The sequence below is a fragment of the Antennarius striatus genome, chromosome 10 (genome assembly GCF_040054535.1).
Source record: "Antennarius striatus isolate MH-2024 chromosome 10, ASM4005453v1, whole genome shotgun sequence".
NCBI lineage: Eukaryota > Metazoa > Chordata > Actinopteri > Lophiiformes > Antennariidae > Antennarius > Antennarius striatus.
Window position 1 is genome coordinate 13,495,169 of NC_090785.1, and position 23,049 is coordinate 13,518,217.

At 39.9% G+C, this 23,049-nt stretch overlaps 2 protein-coding genes across 3 annotated transcripts in view; both read left to right on the plus strand.

Annotated features, from left to right (window-relative positions):
- The first annotated feature begins 297 nt into the window (after positions 1-297).
- Positions 298-10,525, plus strand: kif3a (kinesin family member 3A). The gene is made up of 17 exons (XM_068325251.1): positions 298-438; positions 961-1,243; positions 1,505-1,649; positions 1,999-2,083; positions 2,282-2,387; positions 2,592-2,731; positions 3,018-3,215; positions 3,459-3,633; positions 3,715-3,810; positions 4,663-4,819; positions 5,147-5,327; positions 5,452-5,562; positions 5,764-5,889; positions 6,776-6,829; positions 7,626-7,694; positions 7,785-7,915; positions 10,054-10,525. The coding sequence occupies exons 1-17, from the start codon at positions 433-435 to the stop codon at positions 10,100-10,102; spliced, it is 2,112 nt and encodes a 703-aa protein (XP_068181352.1). The 5' UTR covers positions 298-432; the 3' UTR covers positions 10,103-10,525.
- A 7,226-nt stretch (positions 10,526-17,751) lies between these two features.
- atrx (ATRX chromatin remodeler) overlaps positions 17,752-23,049 on the plus strand; it is a 32,576-nt gene continuing 27,278 nt past the window's right edge. Inside the window, exons 1-8 of one of the 2 annotated variants that reach the window (XM_068325252.1) lie at positions 17,752-17,938; positions 19,287-19,348; positions 19,439-19,488; positions 19,600-19,721; positions 19,829-19,909; positions 20,025-20,134; positions 20,256-20,323; positions 20,862-22,834. In XM_068325252.1, coding sequence (XP_068181353.1) covers positions 19,292-19,348; positions 19,439-19,488; positions 19,600-19,721; positions 19,829-19,909; positions 20,025-20,134; positions 20,256-20,323; positions 20,862-22,834 — 2,461 coding nt within the window. In that variant the 5' untranslated portion in view covers positions 17,752-17,938; positions 19,287-19,291. The remainder of the gene's footprint in view (positions 17,939-19,286; positions 19,349-19,438; positions 19,489-19,599; positions 19,722-19,828; positions 19,910-20,024; positions 20,135-20,255; positions 20,324-20,861; positions 22,835-23,049) is intronic. The other variant, XM_068325253.1, reaches the window with a different exon arrangement.

Here is a 23,049-nt window from a genome sequence, read left to right on the forward strand (position 1 = left end):
CAAAGCCTTTGTTAAAAAGTAAAACCAGAAAAGTATTATTAGTGATCTATTCTGTATCTAAAGTAAAGAAGAAGAAGCCAGTAAGTCGATGCAGTTACGCCTTGCTGTGTTTACGGATGGTGTCTCTGCATTGACTGTTGTTCCCTCAGCGCTGCCTGAACTGTTATAATACAGTAACCGGTTATCAGCGGAGCTAAACGCAGTGATTTCTCTGACATCCGGGGAACTGTCACGCTGTTCCCCTCGTCGGCTTCTTTGAGACCCCTCCCCGCCTCAGTCTGCAGCGCATGCGCACTACGTCGGGGTTGAAATCAGAACCGGAATTGATCGTGTGATGATACGAGCTTTAGACTGGCATTTAAATAATTTGCATAAGCTAAACAAACGACCGTAAAACTATAAACTACAATATCTTTTATATATCTTCTCACTATGCCGGTAAGTCGACGCCGTTACGCCTTGTTCTGTTTGCTCCCATTGGCTGTTACTCTCTTCCTCAACACTCCCTGTGATGAGAAGAACCGTTAGCACCGTTAGCCGCTAATTACCAAATTCCTGTGATATAAAAGGATCTGTCATACTGTCCCCATTGTACTTTGTTGTTCTGGAGAAATCAGTTAACATTAAGTGTTCCGATGTTGAGGTTATGCATATAATTTTGCAAATTAGTTGAGACGGCCCTTTAGCTAACCTTAGACCGGTGAACGTGAGCCACCATGGTAACCCAAGCAAATGGTAAAAACAAAGCTAGCAGGAAACGCTCCAGGGGCTCACGCTAGCTAGCATATGACTGAGCTTTGACCGAGTCATTGAGCCAACCTGCAGTCTGTCTGTGCTCTTATATTCACGTTGACTGACTGAAATCCTACGTTTGCTGCCGTACAGTTTGTTTGTGTCATCTGGCATCACATACAGTACTCTTCTTCGTCATCACGTATGTGTCTTGAATCCTTTTCGTAGACCAACAAGCTTGAGAAGCCTGACAAGCAGGATGCCAATGACAACGTGAAGGTGGTGGTGAGATGTCGTCCTCTCAACCAGAAAGAGAAGGTGATGGGCAACAGACAGTCCGTCATAGTGGACGAGATCCGTGGTACCATCACAGTCAACAAACTGGAGGCTCCCAACGAACCACCCAAGACCTTCACATTTGATACGGTTTTTGGACCAGAAAGCAGTCAGCTGGATGTCTACAATCTCACAGCCCGGCCCATTATTGACTCTGTTTTGGAGGGATACAATGGTAAAATATACATGATAGTACTTTTTATTTTAATGAATAAACCTTTATCGTAAAATCTGCTACACCTGTGTAATGACATCATTAACTACAGTATAAATTATTATCTTGATCCATAGATTCACCTGACTATCAATCAGCTATTACTTAAAGATTAGTAATTTCCCATATCAATTGTAATATAAGAACTGCTTATTTCTATTTAGTATTGGCATTCTATGTTGGATATAGTTGTGTTGCTTTATGCCCTGTTTTTCGTTTCAGGGACCATTTTTGCATATGGGCAAACTGGCACAGGAAAAACATTCACTATGGAGGGTGTGAGGGCAGTGCCTGAACTGAGGGGGATAATTCCCAACTCTTTTGCACACGTTTTTGGCCACATTGCCAAAGCCGAAGGTGACACAAGGTAAGAAAGCATTTATTCACTATTTTATATAAATAACATTGGAACCAGAATAATATCTTTTTCGGAAAAGGTTATGGTATTCTGAATACAAAAGGTTTAAAATAGGCCATTCATTGACGCTGCGCCTTATAGACCAGTGTGCCTTATAGTGCAAAAAATACTGTAGGTTCGTTGTTGGCAGACAGTTTAGTTCCAAATTAAGTGCAATAAAACTCTGCACATATACGGGGTCTTGTTAAGGGTTTCTCATTTTATCAGGGAAACATTTCTTTATAAATCATGTTTTGCCATTTGAAGTTTTCACATTCTTCCTTTATTAGACTTTGAAGACACATTTTTAACTTAACAGGTTTTTGGTTCGTGTATCCTACCTGGAGATCTACAATGAGGAAGTGCGTGACTTGTTGGGCAAGGACCAAATGCAGAGGCTAGAGGTAAAAACAAAAAAGAACAACAAACGATTAAATCCAACATGTGAATTAGTACAGTGATTGGTAACAAAATTGTGCAGAACAATATGTCATGAATGACATTACAGGTATACTATTCAAAGAGGGCCGAATAAATTTGCCCCTATTAATTGATACCAGGACGAGTTTTCCATAATAAAGTTCTGTTCTTTTTTGTAACAGGTAAAAGAAAGTCCACATGTTGGAGTGTATGTCACAGATCTTTCTGTGTATGACGTGAATAATGCTGATGATATGGACAGGATTATGACAATGGGCCACAAAAACCGTAAGCAGAAAACCAACTGCATTGATATTGAAGTAGACACATAAGAAAATATACATAGTTTTCCTTTTGCTATTTTATTTAACTGTGCTTTAAAAAATATTATTTCTGCTCAAATATTAAAGTGAATAATTAATTGTCGGTATGTTATCCTGTATACTTTTATAAGTCATGTTCCCAGATTAAAAGTCATTTCACTGTGTTTAGGGTCGGTTGGTGCCACAAACATGAATGAGCACAGCTCCAGATCTCATGCTATTTTCACTATTACCATCGAGTGCAGTGAAAAAGGTGTGGATGGAAACCAACATGTACGCATGGGGAAACTTCATCTGGTTGATCTTGCAGTAAGTGTCTTTGGCCAGAAATATCTGTGTGACAATGAACTATGAAGATTAGATCATACAGATTTCACTTTAAACAGGATATAGGCCCTGTGATGACTCGGCATCTCACCTGGGGTGTACCCCTCCTCATGCCCGTACTCAGCTGGGATAGGTTCCAGCAACACCTGTCACCCATATTTTGGATAAGTGGCTGAAGAAGAAAGGATTATGCTGAGGAAGATGAATGAAAGATATATGAATGCCTGCAATCCATCTAACCACCAGTAACCAATCTGCTGTCTTACAGGGTTCTGAGAGGCAGGGAAAGACTGGTGCCACAGGGCAACGTTTAAAGGAAGCGACAAAGATCAATCTGTCTCTCTCCACCCTGGGTAACGTCATCTCTGCCCTGGTCGATGGCAAGAGCACACACGTGCCTTACAGGAATTCCAAACTGACACGTCTGCTGCAGGATTCCCTTGGAGGAAACTCCAAAACTATGATGGTATCACAATTTCCCCACTGTGGGACAATAAAGGATTATCTTATCTTATTTGAAAATTTAAAGAGTGTACTAGAAAAATACATGCCTGACTTTCAAAATTTAAGCTTAAACGTTCTTTGAAACAATAAAAATCTGCTCTCAAAACACAAATATTCATGTTGACATTTTTAACATTCATAAATATAAGAATGTTACTCTTCTTTGATATTACTAGATGTTACTGACTCATTTTTTCCTGACCAGTGTGCAAATATAGGACCTGCAGATTATAACTATGATGAGACCATCAGCACCCTGCGCTATGCTAATAGAGCTAAAAACATCAAGAACAAAGCCAGGATTAATGAGGATCCTAAAGATGCCAGACTACGCCAGTTTCAGAAGGAGATCGAGGAGCTAAAGAAGAAACTGGATGAAGGTAATTAGCTTGACAAAATCATGTTTTTTGATTACAAAAGTTATTTAAATTATTATTTAGTATTTGTCATTTTGGTTATAGGTGAAGAGATCTCTGGCTCAGAGGGTAGCGGATCAGAAGATATGGATGAAGGTGATGATGAAGGGGCTGATGCAGATGGCCACAGAAAGAGAAGAGGTAAGAATTTTTAATTCATCATATAATGCAGAGCTGTGCCATATAGAAAACATGATGGAAACTGGGGATGCAACCTTCTATACTTTTTTTCATGTAATTATTTTCTGATGAGGTTTTGGTAAGCTACTCGGATGTGCATCCGTGTCATTTGTATCTTTCTCAATCTCTTATCAATATGGTAATTCCATGAATCGGTTTTCAGTGTCACATAATTTTCGCACTGATTTGGATTTGAAGACACTAGTTAGATAAAGGACTGGTAAGAAAAACATCCTTCTTGCTGAGACCTGAAACTGATCATATCTAATATTTTTTGTTCATGCTTTTTGCCAGATCAAAAAAATCAATAATGCCTATGCTTGTATAGAATATGGTGAAAACATGAATATAACGGTTTTGCAGAGACATGGCATCACTAATCTTTGACAATACTCAGTTTTTGAACACTTCTTGTGTCTTCCAGGTGTCTCTGGTAAAGATCCAAAATGATTAAACTGAAACATACAGAAAGGCCAAAGCTTGCACAAGAAATATGTGTGAAACAGGACAGACCAATAAACTTTTTGTGTGTCTTAGTATTGTAAATGAATATAAATCTTTGATTAGAGAGGGAACAAAAAAGTGATATTTTAGGCTGACTGCACATATTTCACATGCATGGTCTTTCCCAGAAGTAATTGAGAAATCCTTGCTGTTTTCAACCAAGTTTCGTTAGGAATCAAAAAGTCCTTTGATAAAAATCCTGTACCTGCCCATTTGTAGATCTCTATCCTCCTGTCATCATTTGATGACATTTCATACTATTCAGTGGATGTAAGTAAGGACACAGTTTGTCTTTGTGTGTCTCTTAAGGGAAGAAGAAGGTTTCCCCAGGTAAGATGATGGAGATGCAGGCAAAGATTAAAGAGGAAAGAAAGGCGTTGGAGGCCAAGCTGGACATGGAGGAGGAAGAGAGGAACAAGGCAAGAGCTGAATTGGAGAAAAGGGAGCAGGATCTCCTCAAGGCCCAGTGAGTCCATGAATGGAAAATGGTTATACATATTAAATACATGTTAAGTAATATGTTTAAAAATTGTTGTCGCTACTTAAGTGGAGCGCAGGTGGCTCAGGGGGTTGGAACTTGTTTTGGGAATTGGAGGATAACTGGTTCTAATGGCGGTGCCCTCACCCTATGCCTTTGTCTGCACATGTTATGAGGCCCCTATATGTACTGTATATGCTTGTGTGTGGTTTGTTTAGTGGAGCCTGTAATAGGGTGAAAATGAAGGTTTGTTATCTCTATATGTACTGTGTGCTGAATGCTCAGTGACTCAGATTTCTATTTCACATCTCTTAGACAGGAGCATCAACTTCTACTTAAGAAACTGTCTGCCTTAGAGAAGAAGGTGATTGTGGGCGGAGTTGACCTCCTGGCCAAGGCTGAAGAGCAAGAAAAACTTTTGCAGGAGTCCAACAATGAACTCGAAGAACGTCGCCGCAGAGCAGAGCAGCTGCGGAGGGAACTGGAGGAGAAGGAGGTAAAGATAATGAAAAGGAGAATACTTGTGTCTGCTTTACACCGTTCTCAAAAATCCTCTCAAGCTAAGAACTACTTCACTATACTTGTGTTTCTTCACTGCTCACTTTCCCTATCGTACACAGCAAGAACGTTTGGACATAGAAGAAAAGTACACTAGCCTCCAGGAGGAGGCACTAGGAAAGACCAAGAAACTGAAGAAAGTATGGACAATGCTGATGGCTGCCAAATCAGAAGTACGCATACTTACATTTTTAGATTTAAGAGCCACTGACAGTGGTGCTGTATACAAGGAAAGTTTAGAGCATGTTGGCTTCCTTTTCAAGAGTTGATTTGATTCCCATAAATAAATTACAACTGTATTTCAATCAAAGCTTGTAGTTTGTGTTGTAGAGAACCAAACTAATTCACTTAGATCGTTGTGTTTTATCTGTCAGATGGCAGATCTGCAACAAGACCATCACAGGGAGATTGAGGGGCTACTGGAGAACATCCGCCAGCTGAGCCGAGAACTGCGACTTGAGATGCTCATCATAGACAACTTTATTCCCCAGGAATACCAGGTATTTTCATGTACTCGGTTTCATTGCATCTGATTTCATCATTTTGGCTTTGCACGTATTTGTGTGGCACTCGCTCTAAAACCACTACACTACAATTATCATAATGGCCAATCGGCTAGCAAGAGCTTGTCAGTATAAATGATCCGTTTCTGTTGCTAGTAGGTTACCATTTGATGAATAATGTCTCATATCCAGCATGGTAAACTTGATGTGGTTTGGGTCATGCATAGTAGAGTAATAACTTTATCATAAAAAGTCACAATTTTGTGTGGCGGCTTTTTCAGTAAGCCTCAAAACCAAAAAAAAAAATGTTGTCCGCTTACTGGAAGGTTGGTGGTTCAAGCCCCCAAAGATGTAGCATTGAGCCAATATAGTACTATAGTCATAGTCAACTTTATTGTCAAATGTACCATATATGCACGACATATGGCACAGATGAAATTACAGTCCTCTCAGACCCACAGGCAGTTAAAAAAACACACAAAAATAGCAAAAAAAGAATGAATACGCACGTTAAGACGCCACACTCTCTTCTGTTTCTCTCACAAACTCCCAAAACGTAACCCTGGTTATATTATGGTACACAAAAGCGTGTACATATATAAAAATGCAAAAAGAGTGATTGAAACACAAGAAAGTTGCAGACAGCAGTATCAAAGGTTCAGTAACTGCACTCATACATAATTAAATTCACAAACCCCAGTTAAAGAAAATATGTAACACAGGTGGGAGCACTGCAGAAAGTAAATGCTTTTGCTTGCATTTAGAAATTGCATTAGCAGATCAAAGCTTTGTTTTGGCGAATATCTTTGTCATTTTAAACATTTTTGTGACAATCTCTGTACATGTTTGTAATTTTTATGTTTTTTTGTGTTTATCTGTCTAGGAAATGATAGAGAATTATGTACACTGGAATGAAGACATTGGAGAATGGCAGCTGGTGAGTTCACTTTCAGAATACCTTTTTTGGCAGGCTATTTCTGAAATTTATTTTATGTCATATTTTTGCAAATTGTATTAACATCCTGCTGACAAGACAAGCAGATGCCTTCGCAAACCACCTGGGAATCAAAGAAAATAAGTACACATACAAGAAAGGAATGGAATGCACACCCAAAATTGAACAATATTAACTGTTAATTGTTTTACCTGTGAAACACAAGGTAGTGTGTTTATATTTACAAGAAGTTGTTGTGCGTATGCCATGACAAGTTTTAGAATATTATATTTTGAATTTTTTAACCTAAAACTAGCTGTAATGAGCTCAAAAAAACCCTGAGCCAAAGAACAGCTGTTTAACAAGCATGTTCAACTACTAAAATAAAGTACACATCCTCTGCATTGAGCAGTGAAAGACTCACTTCAGCAGCTGGGCTTCAAACACCAACTGACCTTAGTGAACAGTGATTGTCAGGACAGGTCATGTTTGCAAAATGGCATTCATTTGTGAGGGCTATTTTGATTGTACTTATATGTTAGAAAATTTACTAAATTATTTCTGTATCAGTAAATACCAAATTAAAAAATGAAAGAAAACATCGCATGTTGCAAACCAGCTCCTTGCACATATTCCCAATCAGAAGCTAAACCCAGTGTAGTTGGGTTGTACAGTTTGTATATTTGGGAAGCGTGGCTTTAAATGGAAACCTGACTGTAAGGGAAATGATGTGTAATTTTGCATTTTTAAAATCTTGTTTTTGTTGTTTTTTCTACTCTTTTTCTCTTTTTTCTTTCAGAAATGTGTGGCGTACACTGGAAACAATATGAGGAAACAGACACCTGCTCCTGATAAAATAGAGAGAGATGTGAGATTTCTCTACACTGTTATTTTTGTCATCTCCCTCCTTGATTAAGTGAACGTGACCTCAATGTTCTTCTGCTTATGCATTCTGCAGCCGTTTGAGGTGGACCTGTCCCATATTTATCTGGCCTATACAGAGGAGAGCATGCGCCAGTCACTGATGAAGTTAGAGCGACCTCGAACCTCTAAAAGTGGCAAAAGTGGCCGGCCCAAGACTGGAAGAAGGTATTGTAGCTACGAGAGACTATTAACCTGCTGGCGCTACACATCCTATCATTGATATGCCCGTCCCACTGTATAGTTTAGCACAGGTTGTTCCATCAGTGATGAGCTGGTGACTCATTTCGGGGGTAAATCAGCTGGGATAGGTTCCAGCATAACCCAAGTGTTCTCATTTGCATGCGTCCTTGGGTCTTTGATGCACATTTTTTGACAGGGAAGCATGATCGTCAGACAGCGTGTGTCTTGGGACATGAGCTTTAAATGCATTTCCATTGAACAAAAATATTCAGAATTTTTCCATTTCTCCACTTATATTTCGAACCCGGAAATCGCCATTGTTTTCATCTCACGCGAGTTTCTCGCATGAGTTTCTCGTCACGAGACTCACCTGCATGATCCTGCCTTATTAAAAATTGACCAAACGGCGACACAACGTCTGCTCGTTTTACAGGCTGCAGTGAGAGCAAGGAGTTAGTTAGACCCTCCACAGCCAGCATAAGCTGTCGCTTATGATTGGAGAGTTCTGTTGGGTTTCTCTGTCTGTTGAAGCACTTTGAAATGTCTGCTGATTAAGCAGATTAAGCGCTACACAAATAAAGATTGATTGATTATTACCATGCCTCTGGAAAAGATGCAAAAGTTGGAGAAAAACCAAGTGAGTGCTTTCTTGAATAAAAGGAAAAAACAATCAAAAGTTAATGAAGAAAAAAGAGATCTATTACTGACAGATTTTACTGAAATGTGTGTGAAGACGGCTGTCAGCTTAGTGCCAGTTCCACAGGAGAATACAGTATATGGATTCAAGCCAAAGAAAACTGTTGAGTGAAAAGCAAAAGTTAAAAAAAAACTGTATTACATCTTTCTTAATTTTTTTTAATGATTACCAATCTTTAATGTTTTGATAAATCTAATGTATAATTTTACTTTTTTCATTTTAATTAAACAGTTATGTCATTGTCATGAATAAATCATTAAAATTAACAGTTTAGTTTTTATATTGTACTATTGGCAAAACTCAATCCTTGCGTACGCTTCTACCATATATTATCGCCCTGTTATTACTTTTGGGATGCATAAATGTCATGTTGGGATGCACAATTTTTTCTTGAAGCACATCTCAGGGATGCAGTAGTTCCTTGAACTAAAATGAGCTCTGTAACCCATGACACATATATAGCATAAGCTGCTGCAGACAGGATGATTATGATCATTAATTATTATTAATGTTTTACTCATCATTCTAGAGTTTTCTCATTTGCAACATTTTCTTCTGTGGAACTAGCTTAACGCACTTTTCTTTACACTTGTATTGTAGCTTTTGTTGGGGTTTTTGACCAGAAGTCACCAGACCTCGTCACCCACAATAGCGTGTTGAATCCAGAAACGACACATGAAAAAGTTGTAAAATTTCTGCCAATCTTAAGGTTTATTGAACAGACAGAATACAGCAGTCTCTGCAGAGAGTTTTATAATTGTCTGAAACAGTACCTAACATATGTCCATCTTACAGAGAACACTGAGACTTGTTTATGTTAAACTATTATAGACTCTGGGACGTTCTTCTGCACAGCATTTGTCCCTCACTGTGATAAATACTGTAATGGGGCCTCGCCATACCAGTGCTGTCTATGGAGCTGTTTGACACTTGTGTTTTGACTCCCTTATAAAAATGGGTCAACTTGATTCTGAAGGTCTATGCTAAAATAGCAAAACTTTGAACATACATATGAGAACACAGCATAATAAATTCAAGTGATTTGACTCCATTATACTAGTTAAACTGTGACTCAAAGGAATCTGTGTTTGTAATAGCAACAAAAAAAAATTTCTGCGATCATCTGCTCTTACGGGCAGCTGATCAGCTAGAGTAGTTGATTAACCGTAACATCTGTACTTTTACCATATCAACTCTTGGTTTGAATCAGCTTTTTACGTTGTAGATTATATCAAATAAACAGATGAGGAACTGAAGGGTTATTGGTTGTTTTTTACCGTCTGCACTGTCTGATTTGTCTGTTTACATCAAGAGTTAGCTTTATGGTTTCATGTATTTCATCATGTATTTCTATTCTGAGAAATGAGAATGCTGAACATTTCCTGAAGTTATTGATAACACCTATCCTTTACCATTCCCCACACAGACAAAGATCTGCAAAGCCAGAAGCGGTGATCGAATCTCTTCTGCAGTGAAGAAGACGAGAACTTGATATCACTCCAGCTACAGCGTTACTTCAGTGCAAGATGTAATAAGTCCACTATTAAGAACTCTACACTGTACAACTTTATTTAAGGGGTTTCCTAAAATCACTGTATAGATTAACAATGCTTTTGGCTTGTTTTCTAAATTAGAATGTAGGACTTGTCAGAGGAACACCGTGGAAAACTCCTTTAGGTGAAATTCATGTGCATGCTGGTCACATGGTGTGTTAGTGCCATTTACTTATCTGAGCAGATTATAACTGTGTTGTAGTGAAATACACTTATTGTATGCCTTATAATGCACTATGGTTACTGTAGTATTTTATTTTGCTATGTTCTGTGCTGGAAACAAACTTATTTTTTTTTGCATATCATGTTTTCATCCAACAAACCCCTGGATATTTTATTTATTAAATTATTTTACATGTTTTACCTCATGTCACTGCTCTCTCTATCTCATTAATTCAGTGATATTTCTCATTTGTCGGATTGAAAAAGTTGCACTATTGCATATAATAGTTGTAATTCAATTACTTGTGACTTACATTTCGTATTGTTTAAGAATCTGTGAACCCAGTAAATAATCAATGCTCTAAAAACAACCTTGACAAGTCTGCTGTGATAAACGTTATTGACTTTAATAACAAACTGTCACATTTATTACATTTCATTTTAAATATAAATAATGACAAAATAAGAACTTTCGTAAAATAAATATGAACTTCTCCCCAAAAAATAACTTAGTTATATTAAATAATGTTACTTAAATAATGCATATGACGATCCATAGTAATTGATCTTATGCTTCAAATCGTTGGGCACAATTAATGGTGTCCTTCAGAAGCTGGGTTAGAGAATAATCTTGATGCCCTGGCAGGACACAGCCGGGCTCAGTCTGAAACAAAATAATTTTTGACAGTTTTAATTTGAAATATTTGCAAATATCAAATTTGCAAATCTAAGTACACAATGTTAGCAATATCACAATGTCAGCAATTGATTAAAAAAACACATCTCAGAGATACGGCATTAAAACCTTACCTTGTTTTTGTTGTACTGCATAATGTGACGAGCGAGAGAGGTATTTCCTAAATCACTTTGTTCCAGCGACTTGAGAGCATAACAGAAGAATTCCTTCTGTACATGAGAAAAGAAAGGAAAGCTTGATTACTGTAGTTTTAATAACTTAAATTTTGGAATTGGGAATTAAACTTGAGAAACCATCAAAACAGAATCTTCCATCTGTCAAATGTGAAAATACCATTGTGAAAAGTTTTTAGAACATACCACACATATTGTCTGGTTACGTGGCGGCTTTGGGACTTCTTTACTAATCTGCATGAGAAGATAAGAACATTAATAAATTACAGTATAAACAATAAATTCACATTTCTGTGTATTTCTCTTACTCCTTCTTCGAGCATGTTCCTTGCATCCCTCTCAATCAGACGCAGCAGGATTGCTCGGTTGTCTATTGCCAGTCCCAAGACTACCGCCAGCATCATAATCAGATGGAGACTTTGAATAGTGAAGTTCTTCATGTCTTTGAAAGAGATTGAAGCAGCACCGTCAGGCTGAGACGAACACTTGAGAATAAGCTCATTGACTCCTGCTGTACGTTTTTATCGTCATCGTAGATACACATAAGTAAGAGGAAGAACCAAATATGGCCCAAAGGATGATGTTAATCTGTCCAATCTAATGTTCCATCAGGTGCTAAAGTTGGTACATATGACCTATGGTGGAATTACCTGACAGTTATAATGAAAGTCCTACCAAGTATCACTATTCTCCATCTCGTTCCAGCATCTAATACAGGGGAAAAAGCTAAAATGAATGATGACCCTGGTAAATTAAAGTCTGACCATACACCAACATGCAGTCATTCTTAACAAAAGTTTTAGATTACTTATATCACTAGTCAAAATGACCTTGCTGAGTCGGCACATGGGTGCCTTTATCTTAATCTGAAGAGGAAAAGGTTAGTTACAAATAATTAGAGTAAAGGGCATCACAACTAACTTTACTTGACTGACTAATAAAACTCAGTCAATGGAAAGTTTTGGTTTTCGTGAAAGATTTTGACTGATTTATGTAACGGAAATTTCAGCTGATATTTCTGCATGAGCTAACATATTGATATGTCTAAATTTTTCATTATATTTTATGTTATGTTATGCTATGCAATATTTTCACTATTGAACCAGCAGCTTACTGTATTTTGAATCAGGAGATACTTAATCATATGTAGTTCAGGATGGGCAGAAATGTCACATTCTTTTATTTTAGTGTAACTATAATGATAAACTTCTGAGAACTTATTTTTCAGAAGGCATGCATACTCTTATGACACATATTTTTTTAACCCATTGTTAAAGACTAAACTATTGGTGGTCAAACCTTGTCACACAGAGGCAGCATTAAGTTGTGTCTGCTTGACATGTTTAAGATTTGTTAACCAGTCCCACTAAGACAAATTCATCCTCAAAACATCTCAGATGTCTTCATTTTGAAAACTGGCATAGAAAGCTTTAAATCATATAACATTTCACTGAAAAAATTGAAAAAATTCAATTCAAACTGCAAGACACAGAAAAATGATAGGATAGAGTAGAGCGCTGCTTCTTACCTTGTTCATAAACTTCCTTCTGCATTGTCCCGTTAGGGGCTGCCACAGCACGCCATCCTTTCCCCCCATTTTTTAAGATGAACCCATATTTGTTTGACAAGTTTTGTATGCTGGATACCCTTCCTGCTGCAACCGTCAGCATTTATCCGGGTTTGGGACCGGCCTACAGTTGACACTGGCTTGTGCCCCGTGTTTTTGTACCTAGTTACTACATTAACACATTACTCATCTGTGTAAAAAAGTAGTTAGTTAGTTAGTTAGTTAGTTAGTTAGTTAGTTAGTTAGTTAGTTAGTTAGTTAGTTAGTTAGTTAGTTAGTTAGTTAGTTAGTTAGGCAGGCAGGCAGGCAGGCAGGCAGGCAGGCAGGCAGGCAGGCAGGTAGGTACAGTAGGTACTTAGTTTGTGAACGTATTAGAAAGTCTGAGGATAGTCAATTCAGTTTAATATTCAGGGTTCTGAGCCAAACCCTCTACAGCACACCTTATTTTATTTTTTCATTACTAGAAGAACCTCTAGTAGCATAAAATTTATTTTATTTTTAATTACCGTATATGAACTCTAATAACTGTTAATAACAATGAAACTTTTATGTTTCAACAAGGCCTCAAATTTTCTAATTGAAACCTTTATCTTTAACTTGTTTGTCCATATAATTTCTGGTCTTCTTTGATGGTCCTCCATTCATGTTGCACATCTGCCCATGATGGTGAGAAACTGTCCTAAGTGGGAATGAAAATGGTAGATTAGTTGAATGTATGGCCTTCTCATATGGTAAGTATATTCTTTGAGTCTTGTAAACTACTTTTTACTTATGTAATTCCTTATGTGATAATGATAATTTGCTCACAACAGAGGCAAGTACTGATGGGTCTTTATTTGCAGGTCCTATTTATGCTCCATAAAGACCTTTAAAATATTAACAATATGTCCAATATATTGTTATTGCGATTGTTAAGGTAGCTTTCCTCAATAATTAAAATTAGTTGAGATGAATAACATTATTTATCAATATTAATTGATTTGCTTTAAGAGGATGGGTCTAGGTTTGTTGAATCTTAAAAGTGATAAATTAGTTCAGCTTTTGCATCAAAATAAGGATGATTGTATTACGCAGATGAAAACTAAATGAAGATGCCCACAGGGAAACAAATAGCAGCCCAGGACTGACGTCACCACGATTGGGGTGCATCAACCCACTCAGCTGATGTTAAAGATAAGTTGCAAGATAAGTGGAGAACTTTACTCAGGAAAGTCGAGACGTCATGCTCCAGTTTGTCAACTAACAGAGACCACATACAGAAAGAGGGACACATTCCAGCAAATTTCTGCCATATATATATATATATATATATATATATATATATATATATATATATATATATATATATAGAGAGAGAGAGAGAGAGAGAGAGAGAGAGAGAGAGAGAGAGAGAGAGAGAGAGAGAGAGAGAGAGAGAGAGAGAGAGAGAGAGAAAGCTCCTCACCATGCATGGAGGGTTTCCCCCCAAGTCCAGCATCCTGAGGCTGTACACTAAGCGGAAAGAGGGAGGCCGAGGACTAGTGAGCATCAGGGCCACTGTCCAGGATGAGACATCAAAAATCCAAGAGTACATCAGGAAGATGGCCCCAACAGATGAACTGCTCAGTGAATGCCTTAGACAGCAGAAGCCTGAGGAGGAAGAGGAGGAGGAGGAGGAGACGACATGGAGGGACAAGCCCCTACACGGCATGTACCACCGTCAGATAGAGGAAGTGGCTGATATCAAGAAGACCTACCAATGGCTGGATAAAGCTGGACTGACAGACAGCACAGAGGCACTGATCATGGCAGCACAAGAACAGCCCCTGAGCCAACATCAGGAAGAAGGAACATGAAAACATTGAGAAGTATCAAGGGTTGAAAGAACAGCTGAAACAGATGTGGAAGGTTAAGGTTAATGTGGTCCCCGTGGTAGTAGGAGCACTTGGGGCAGTGACCCCCAAACTGGAAGAGTGGCTCCAGCAGATCCCTGGAACAACATCTGAAGCCTCAGTCCAGAAGAGCGCAGTCCTAGGAACAGCTAAGATACTGCGCAGAACCCTCAGACTCCCAGGCCTCTGTAGAGGACCCTAGCTTGAGGATGACACACATATACCACCCCACAGGGGTGAGAGGGACATTGACATTTTTATATATATATATATATATATATATATACACACACACACACACACACACACACACACACACACACACACACACACATACACACACACACACACACACACACACACACACACACACACACACACACACACACACACACACACACACACACACACACACACACACACACATATATATATATATTTATATATGATATGTAGTATGTCCAATTGGGATTTGGGTACTTCTAGTCCATACTGGGTACACATGTTCCTGTACACTATCACAGCTACTTGGTTGTGCCTTTCCATGTATGCTGAGCTGGCGAGCATCTTACACCCTGCTACCACATGCTGGATTGTCTCTGGGGCTTCTTTACATAGCCTGCACCTTGGGTCAGATCTACTGTGGTAGATATTGGCCTCTATTGCTCTTGTACTCAGGGGCTGTTCTTGTGCTGCCATGATCAGTGCCTCTGTGCTGTCTGTCAGTCCAGCTTTATTCAGCCATTGGTAGGTCTTCTTGATATCAGCCACTTCCTCTATCTGACGGTGGTACATGCCGTGTAGGGGCTTGTCCCTCCATGTTGTCTCCTCCTCCTCCTCTTCCTCCTCAGGCTTTTGCTGTCTAACGCATTCACTGAGCAGTTCATCTGTGGGGCCATCTTCCTGATGTACTCTTGGATTTTTGATGTTTCCTCCTTGACAGTGGCCCTGATGCTCACTAGTCCTCGGCCTCCCTCTTTCCACTTAGTGTACAGCATCAGGATGCTGGACTTGGGGTAAAACCCTCCATGCATGGTGAGGAGCTTTCAAGTCTTAATATCTGTGGCTTCTATCTCCTCCTTTGGCCAGCTTATGATCCCAGCACGGTATCTGATGACTGGCAGTGCATACATGTTGATGGCTCGGACCTTGTTCTTGCCATTCAGATGACTTCTCAGGACTTCCCTTACTCTCTGGAGGTATTTGGCTGTGGATGACTTCCTTGCGGCCTCCTCATGATTGCTATTAGCCTGTGGGATTCCAAGGTATTTGAAGCTGTCCTTGATGTCTTCTATCCTGCCCCCTGGTAGGTCAACCCCTTCAGTTCTGATCATCTTGCCTCTTATTGATGTCATCTGGCCACATTTGTCTAATCCGAATGACATCCCTATGTCATCGCTGTAGATCCTGGTGGTGTGGATCAGTGAGTCAATTTCTCGCTCATTCCTGGCATACAGCTTGATGTCATCCATGTAGAGGAGATGGCTGATTGTTGTTCCGCTTCGAAATCAGTATCCGTAGCCACTCTTTGTGATGATTTGATTGAGGGGGTTCAGGCCTATGCAGAACAGCAGTGGTGATAGTGCATCCCCTTGGTATATACCGCACTTGATGTTAACTTGGGCAATTGGCTTGGGGTTAGTCTCCAGGGTTGTCTTCCACATTCCCATTGAATTATTGATGAAGGCTTAGTGTCCTGTTGATCTTACACAGTTCCAGACATTCCAGTATCCACGTGTGGCATTGAATCATAGACTTTCTGGTTGGTCTGCCTGTTCTTACAGTCTCTGTACTGCTCTGTCCACCAGTAGCTGGTGCTTGGCTCCCCTGGTGTTACTACCAACTCCTTTCTGTGTCCCACTCATATATTGATCCATGTGCCTACTCATCTTAGCTGCCATGATGTCTGACAGGAGCTTCCATGTTGTACTGAGACAGGTTATTGGCCGGTAGTTGGATGGGGCAGATTCCTTCTGTGGGTCTTTCATGATCAGGACTGTCCTGCCTTCAGTCAACCATTCTGGGTGCGTCCCATCCCTTAGCAGCTGGTTAATCTGTGCGACTAGACGCTCATGGAGTGCTGTCAGCTTCTTTAGCCAGTATGTATGGATCATATCGGGGCCCGGTGCTGACCAACTCTTCATCTTTGACACTCTTTCTTGGATGTCTGCCATTGAGATGGTTACTGGTTCTTCTTCTGGGAGGCAGCTGTGGTCAGTCCTCAGGTCCACTAGCCACTGGGCATCGGTGTTGTGTGATGCTTCTCTTTCCCATATGCCCTTCCAGTATTTCTCCACCTCAGCTCTTGGTGGGTCTGGCCGGATGCCATCCCTGCCTCTGAGAGTACACCTTTGCTGGTTGAGTGGAGAAGGTCTTGTTTATTCTCCTGGCCTCAATCTCCTTGGTGTATCTCTTCAGTCGGGCAGCCAGAGCCGTTAGTCTCTGTTTGGCAGTTTCGAGTGCTTCAGGTATGGAAAGTTTGCTGTATTTCCTGGGTACCCCTTTATTCACCATGTTCCCCTTCTGCAGCTCGGCTAGCTGGCTGACTTCTCTCTGTGTCGCCTTTATCTTAGCCTCTAACCGTCTCTTCCATGGAGGGTATTGTTTGTTTGTTATGCCCTGTGTTGATCTTATATCCCAGCATCTCGAGGATTTCTGTTGCTGTACTGTGAATCAGCTTGTTGGTCTCAGTTATGTTCCCTGTGGGGATGGTTGTCTTTTACATATAGTGATATACAGTATATACATGTATGTGTATGTATATATATATATATATATATATATATATATATATATATATATATATATATATATATATATTACAGTACATTACAGTAAAACAGATTTGTCTCATTTTTGTAGATAAAAAGGAACAAAAAATATCATCCTCCTGATGACAATCCAGTCAAAACGGACACCGTTTGAAACATAATGGTTTTGATAATATCGTATTAATAACAACGTTTGAATGAAACGGGACTCAAGCAGCGTTCCCACTCACAGTGGAAACACTCGTGATTTGGCTCCACTCACATCGCGAGAGCATCCAGCCAATAGCAGCGCTCCCACCGTGTGGACGATATGCGCCATTTTACTGCGTCTACAGCCATCCGGCAAGATGGTCCCCTCGCTTTGTCTACCCTGACCGGAGTTGTTCCGCTGTTCTCTGCCTCTTTTTTTTTTTGCTTCAGTAACATCGGGAATCTGTAGTTTTGATTGATCTGGATCAATTGTACACCAATCGAAACGATAACCTATTAATCAAGAGATGGCAACGGTGAGAAGGCGGTAAGAAGCCCATTTAGCCCGTTTGTTTAGGTAGTGGATCGTACGTTGAGTGCTGTGATGCTGTCGCTAGCTGCGAGCCGGCTATGAGCGCTTCATGCCAATTCGCCAATTAGCAAAGCTAGCTAGTCCTAGCTATTAGCTGCCGGTAGTACTGTTATATAACTTCCATACACGGATATTCAGGTAGACATGTACGTATTTTAGGATGTGCCTCAATTAAATCATTTTTAAATAAATGCTCGTTTGTAAATAAGAAATACACACTAGTTTAATCGTGTTCGCAAAATGTTGGGTGGGTTAGTTGTGCTGCTGTGCCAGGCTGCGGCTGACACGCGCCGCGGACTCTTGTGCTATATCCACAAACAAGGAAGGCCCGTGGCCGCCTTCTCCCTTGCATGCTCATGCACTGCGCCTAGTGTGCACTGGCGAGGTTGCAGCATTGCCAGGGCAACACTGCTGACCGAAAAGAATAGTTTTGCATTCATAGCCGCAGCTTCACTTGTCAGTGTTAGCAAGTCTAAACTTGACATATCTGATCGTCACGAGTTGTAGTTGCTTCGTGGAGTAGAGAAAAAAAAAATCAATGCAAAGCTGCAGATTCAGAAGCGAGCGGTGCTTGTTCGGAGACAGATAGCTGTTTTCATGAAGTGGCACAGGAGTGGGGTACATTGTCGGCCTTGTTGCCCCTGGCGGGACTGAGCGATAGCTGGACGCGGAATAGCGAACTAATCAGCACATTATGATGACGCAAATCCACAATACAAACAGCGATGCCTCCGGTGTTATTCTCACTTCAGGCGCAGATTCAATGCAGTAACGATTAGGAAGATGCAACCGAGCTGTCGATTAAATGTGTTTTATGAAATCCTTTTTTTTTTTTTTTTTTTTTCAAGGCCAATCGAAACCCAATTGTCGCATTTGATTTCTCACAGTTTCTGTGGTTTTATTGTCAGTTCCATGTGTAGTAGAGGTGCTAACGGAACAAAAAATATTTTTCAGAATTAAATATTTTCTTCATAGTTATCTAATATAGAAAGTGTTGTGATTGCAAAAATAAATTGTGCAATTTTAGAACATCTAACCTGTTGGTGGTGGTGTGTTCTCTTTATAGTTGTGTATTAGTTGTGTATTTATGTCAGGCTATCTGGAATCAGACTATACTATAGATTTTTGAGGCATGGCTGCTTAAATGAGATAAACTGAAAATGCAAACACGAGCCATGGAAATGGGAATAACATAGAATTATACATTTGCATTGGAACTTTATACAGGGATGCAATTCTTTTGATAAATGACTAACTAACTAGTATTTTCATCATAAAATAGATCTTTTAAATGTCTCTTCAGGTAAAATGAGTCTGCCGCTTTCTGAATCAAACCTTGACCAAATGGCAGACATTGCAGAGGAGGTATGTGTGCAACGTCAGCGTCGCATAATGTTCAAGTTTTAGCTGTTTTTCTTTGTTGTAAAGCTCTAATCAATCCTGTTTTCTCACAAGCCTGGCAGCTCAATGGAACTCATGAAGCCCACCGCATCGCGCAATAAGAGGCAAGAATGAGTTTATTATAGTTTTATTGTGCTATTTTGTAGTTGCATGGTCTCCAGAATGTTCTCATAGCACAGATTAAATAATCAAGTTGTTTGTAATATCTTTTACAGGAAGTGTGGTCCTGTACTCAAGCACATAAGACCAAATGAATCTGATACCTCTGCTGAGAGTGAAAATGAAGAGGCCACCTCTGACAATCCTTCAGACAATAACACAGGCAGTGTATCTAAAGGTATGCCTGATGGAGATACTTGTTTGTTTTGATCAGGAAATTGTTGATGGCTGTTGTTTTTTTTTAGAGTTTTATTAATCTTATTTTTAACCACTGTCTCAAATAAGGCACTTTAGTAATGAGGCCAGCTGGAAATGAAAACAAAGGGGCCATGAAGCTCAGAGTGGATTTTAAACAGAAACACACAGGTAATGTGATTTCATAATTTGGAAACTACAAACTGGATGTGTTCGGTACATGAATCTTGACAGTGAAGTATGTATTGCAATTTAGTATGTATTAAAGTTTTAAATTTTATCCCAGATGATACTCTGCAGAAGAAAGTGAGTTGCACGGCTTGTGGAAAGCAAGTAAACCAGTTTCAGCGCAACTCTGTGTACAAGCATCCTGTGCTCAAAGTGCTGATTTGCAAGGTAAAGATGTTCAAAAACAGTTTGCATAGTTTCATTGTCATACCAATGAATTTCTTCATCAACAATTTCCAGTTTTAAATTCTAGAGGTATTTGTGATCACATCGACTTCTTTTCCTCTAGTCATGCTACAAGTATTACACAAGTGATGACATCAACAGAGACTCGGATGGGATGGATGAGCAGTGCAGGTATATTTGACACAAGGTCAACTAAACATAAGTCATAATTGAGATAGTAATACAATACATTTCTAGCATTATATGTTGTTATTATATCTTATGTTATTATATGTTATTATATGTTATGGGTCTTGTAAACAAGACATAATATTGCTGTAAGCCTGGTCTTATTTGTTTTACAGCAGTTTTTGTTTTTATGGTAAATTGAGTGCAGTGTTCATGACGTGCGTATTTTTGTTGTAAAAAAACATGAGTGCTAGTGCCAACACAGCATCCATTAAGCATCTTACGACTCATCCTTGGTATTCAAGTCACACATTTCACAGCAGCGTTTTCCATCATATTACTGCAAGTGAAAAAAATGTGAACATCAGAGAAAAAAGTGACCGTGCCATACGTAGGATTTGTTTAAGAGAAGTATATTCCGAGAAAAGAGTAAAATTCCAATGCTTTTTTTGTAAAACATTGTGTGATTGTTCTTGAATCATGATATAATTTGCATTTTCACAATAAAACTCTATTAATTTTGGTCTTCCTTCTTTCCCAGGTGGTGCGCCGAAGGTGGCAAGCTCATTTGCTGTGACTACTGCAACAATGCATTTTGCAAGAAGTGCATCCTGCGCAACCTAGGCAGGAAGGAGCTGTCAGTCATTACTGATGAGGATTCAAAGTGGCACTGCTACGTGTGCAGGTCAGAGCCCCTCCAGGATCTGGTCTCCAAATGCCACAGCATTTTGGAAAAACAAGAACTTGTGCTACTCAAGCAGCGAAAAATGGAAAAAACAGAGGACCGTGAGAATAAGAGACACAAGAACAAAGCAACAAAAGAGCACAAAGCAGTTGTCAACGGAAAAGAACACATTGAAGGCTCAGGGACCATGACATTTACCTACAAAAAACTACAGGTACCCAAAGAATTTATAAAGAAAGCAAAAAAGCTCATTGAAACCACAACAGGACTAAACAATACATTTATCCAGTTTATCCAGCAAACAGCTGAGGAGCAGGGAGATAAGTCGATCAAGTATCGGCATTTGAAAGCTTTCAAGGCTGTTCTCGATGATTTAAGAAAAGCCCACAATGCTTTGGAAGCAGCTTTGGTACCTGAGTTTAAAAGCATGGAGGTGCAGAATGGAAACGAAGGGCAACAAGTTGTAAAGAAGGCCTTTGACTTTGTAGTCCCTGTAGAAAATGACCACATGGAAGAGATGGACACATTTGACGAGGATGATGGGGCAGAAGAGCTGGATGAGGATGAGAACCCGTCCAAGGATGATGAGCAAGAACATAACAATGAAGAACTGTCAGATAACACTGAAATTAAAGACATCCAATCAGAAACTGATGCGACCAAAAAGACGGCTCAATCTGAAGTGTGTGATGATGGACTTCTGTCAGCTGGTGAAATGTCTTTAGATCAAGACATAATGTCAGTGCCTCCTTCGGTTCCTGAAGAGTTGTTTCAGATGGTGGAGAGTCTCGCTGATTCCTCCATGCTCTTGGAGACTGCTACTGATTTGGTCACAGACACTGAAAAAGACACTGAAAATATAAAGGCAAATGGAAACTCGACAGACACTCAACTCCCTCAGCCCAAGGTGAAGAACCTCATAGTTAAACTGACTCCCGTCCCAGTTGTAACAACCTGTTCTTCAAGGTCCCCCAGCTCCAAAAACAGAGAGGAAGATGAAGAGACTCCTAAAAAGGCCAAAGAAGAAGAAGAGGAAGATGATGAGAAAGATGATGCATCCGAAAAAGTAGATGGGGCAAGCACCCCACCACCTAGCCGTCGATCTAGTCGAGTGAAGACCACTCCTTTGAGGAAGCAGGCTGAAAGTAAGGCTAAGGAAGAGTCCTCCGAATCAGAGTTGGATGAGGATAGCAAAGATAAGGCCACCCCCTCCAAGAAAACTAGAAAAACACGAAAGGATGATGGGGAGAAGACGAGTGCTTCCGAGAAAAAGACTGTGGATTCGGACTCTGATGAAGTTCCTAAAGCATTGCTGGAGAAAGCTGCAGCAGTCCAAAGCACAGATGAAGAACAAGGAAGTGCTAGTGCTAAAAAACGTTTATTCAAATTAAACAACACCTCCATACAGGATAAAGACAAGGCATCCAAACGCAAAAGAAAATCTCAAAGCTCTGACTCGGATGAGAATAAACGTAAAAAGCTATCTAAGAAAAAGGTGCAGAATGACTCAAACTCCTCCAGCTCTGACTCTGAGCAGGACAAGAAGTCGAAGAGTAAAGTCAGCCCGGCAAAGAGGAGATCTAGTCGTGGAAAGAAAAAAGAGGAACCAAAAGAAGACGCAAAGTCACCTGAGAGGGGCAAGAGGTCTTACGAAAAGAAACGTAAAAGACAGAGCTCCAAATCAGCCACAAAGCAGTTGTCCTCCAGCGAGGAGGGGGAAGACCTGCAGGCTGAAGGTGACTCCAGTGAGGACAGCGACGCACAGAAGCTCAAACCCATTGTGGAGGATAACGTGGTGGGAGGTGGTGGACCTTTCCATCAATCATCAGGTAATTTGATGGTGCCCAGCTCAGCATCTGTCACTGACACTCCTGACTGCATCATCCTTGAGTTGTAGCAAGAATTCAGTATTTTGGGAACTACATACATTTTTCTCTCATCAAAATGAAATGAAATTTCTCGATCATAAATCTGTAGCTGTGGCCAGCAGCTTGCTAGCTTATCATGAAGTTAGCATTGCTCTGTGCAAAATACGGTTTTCTTC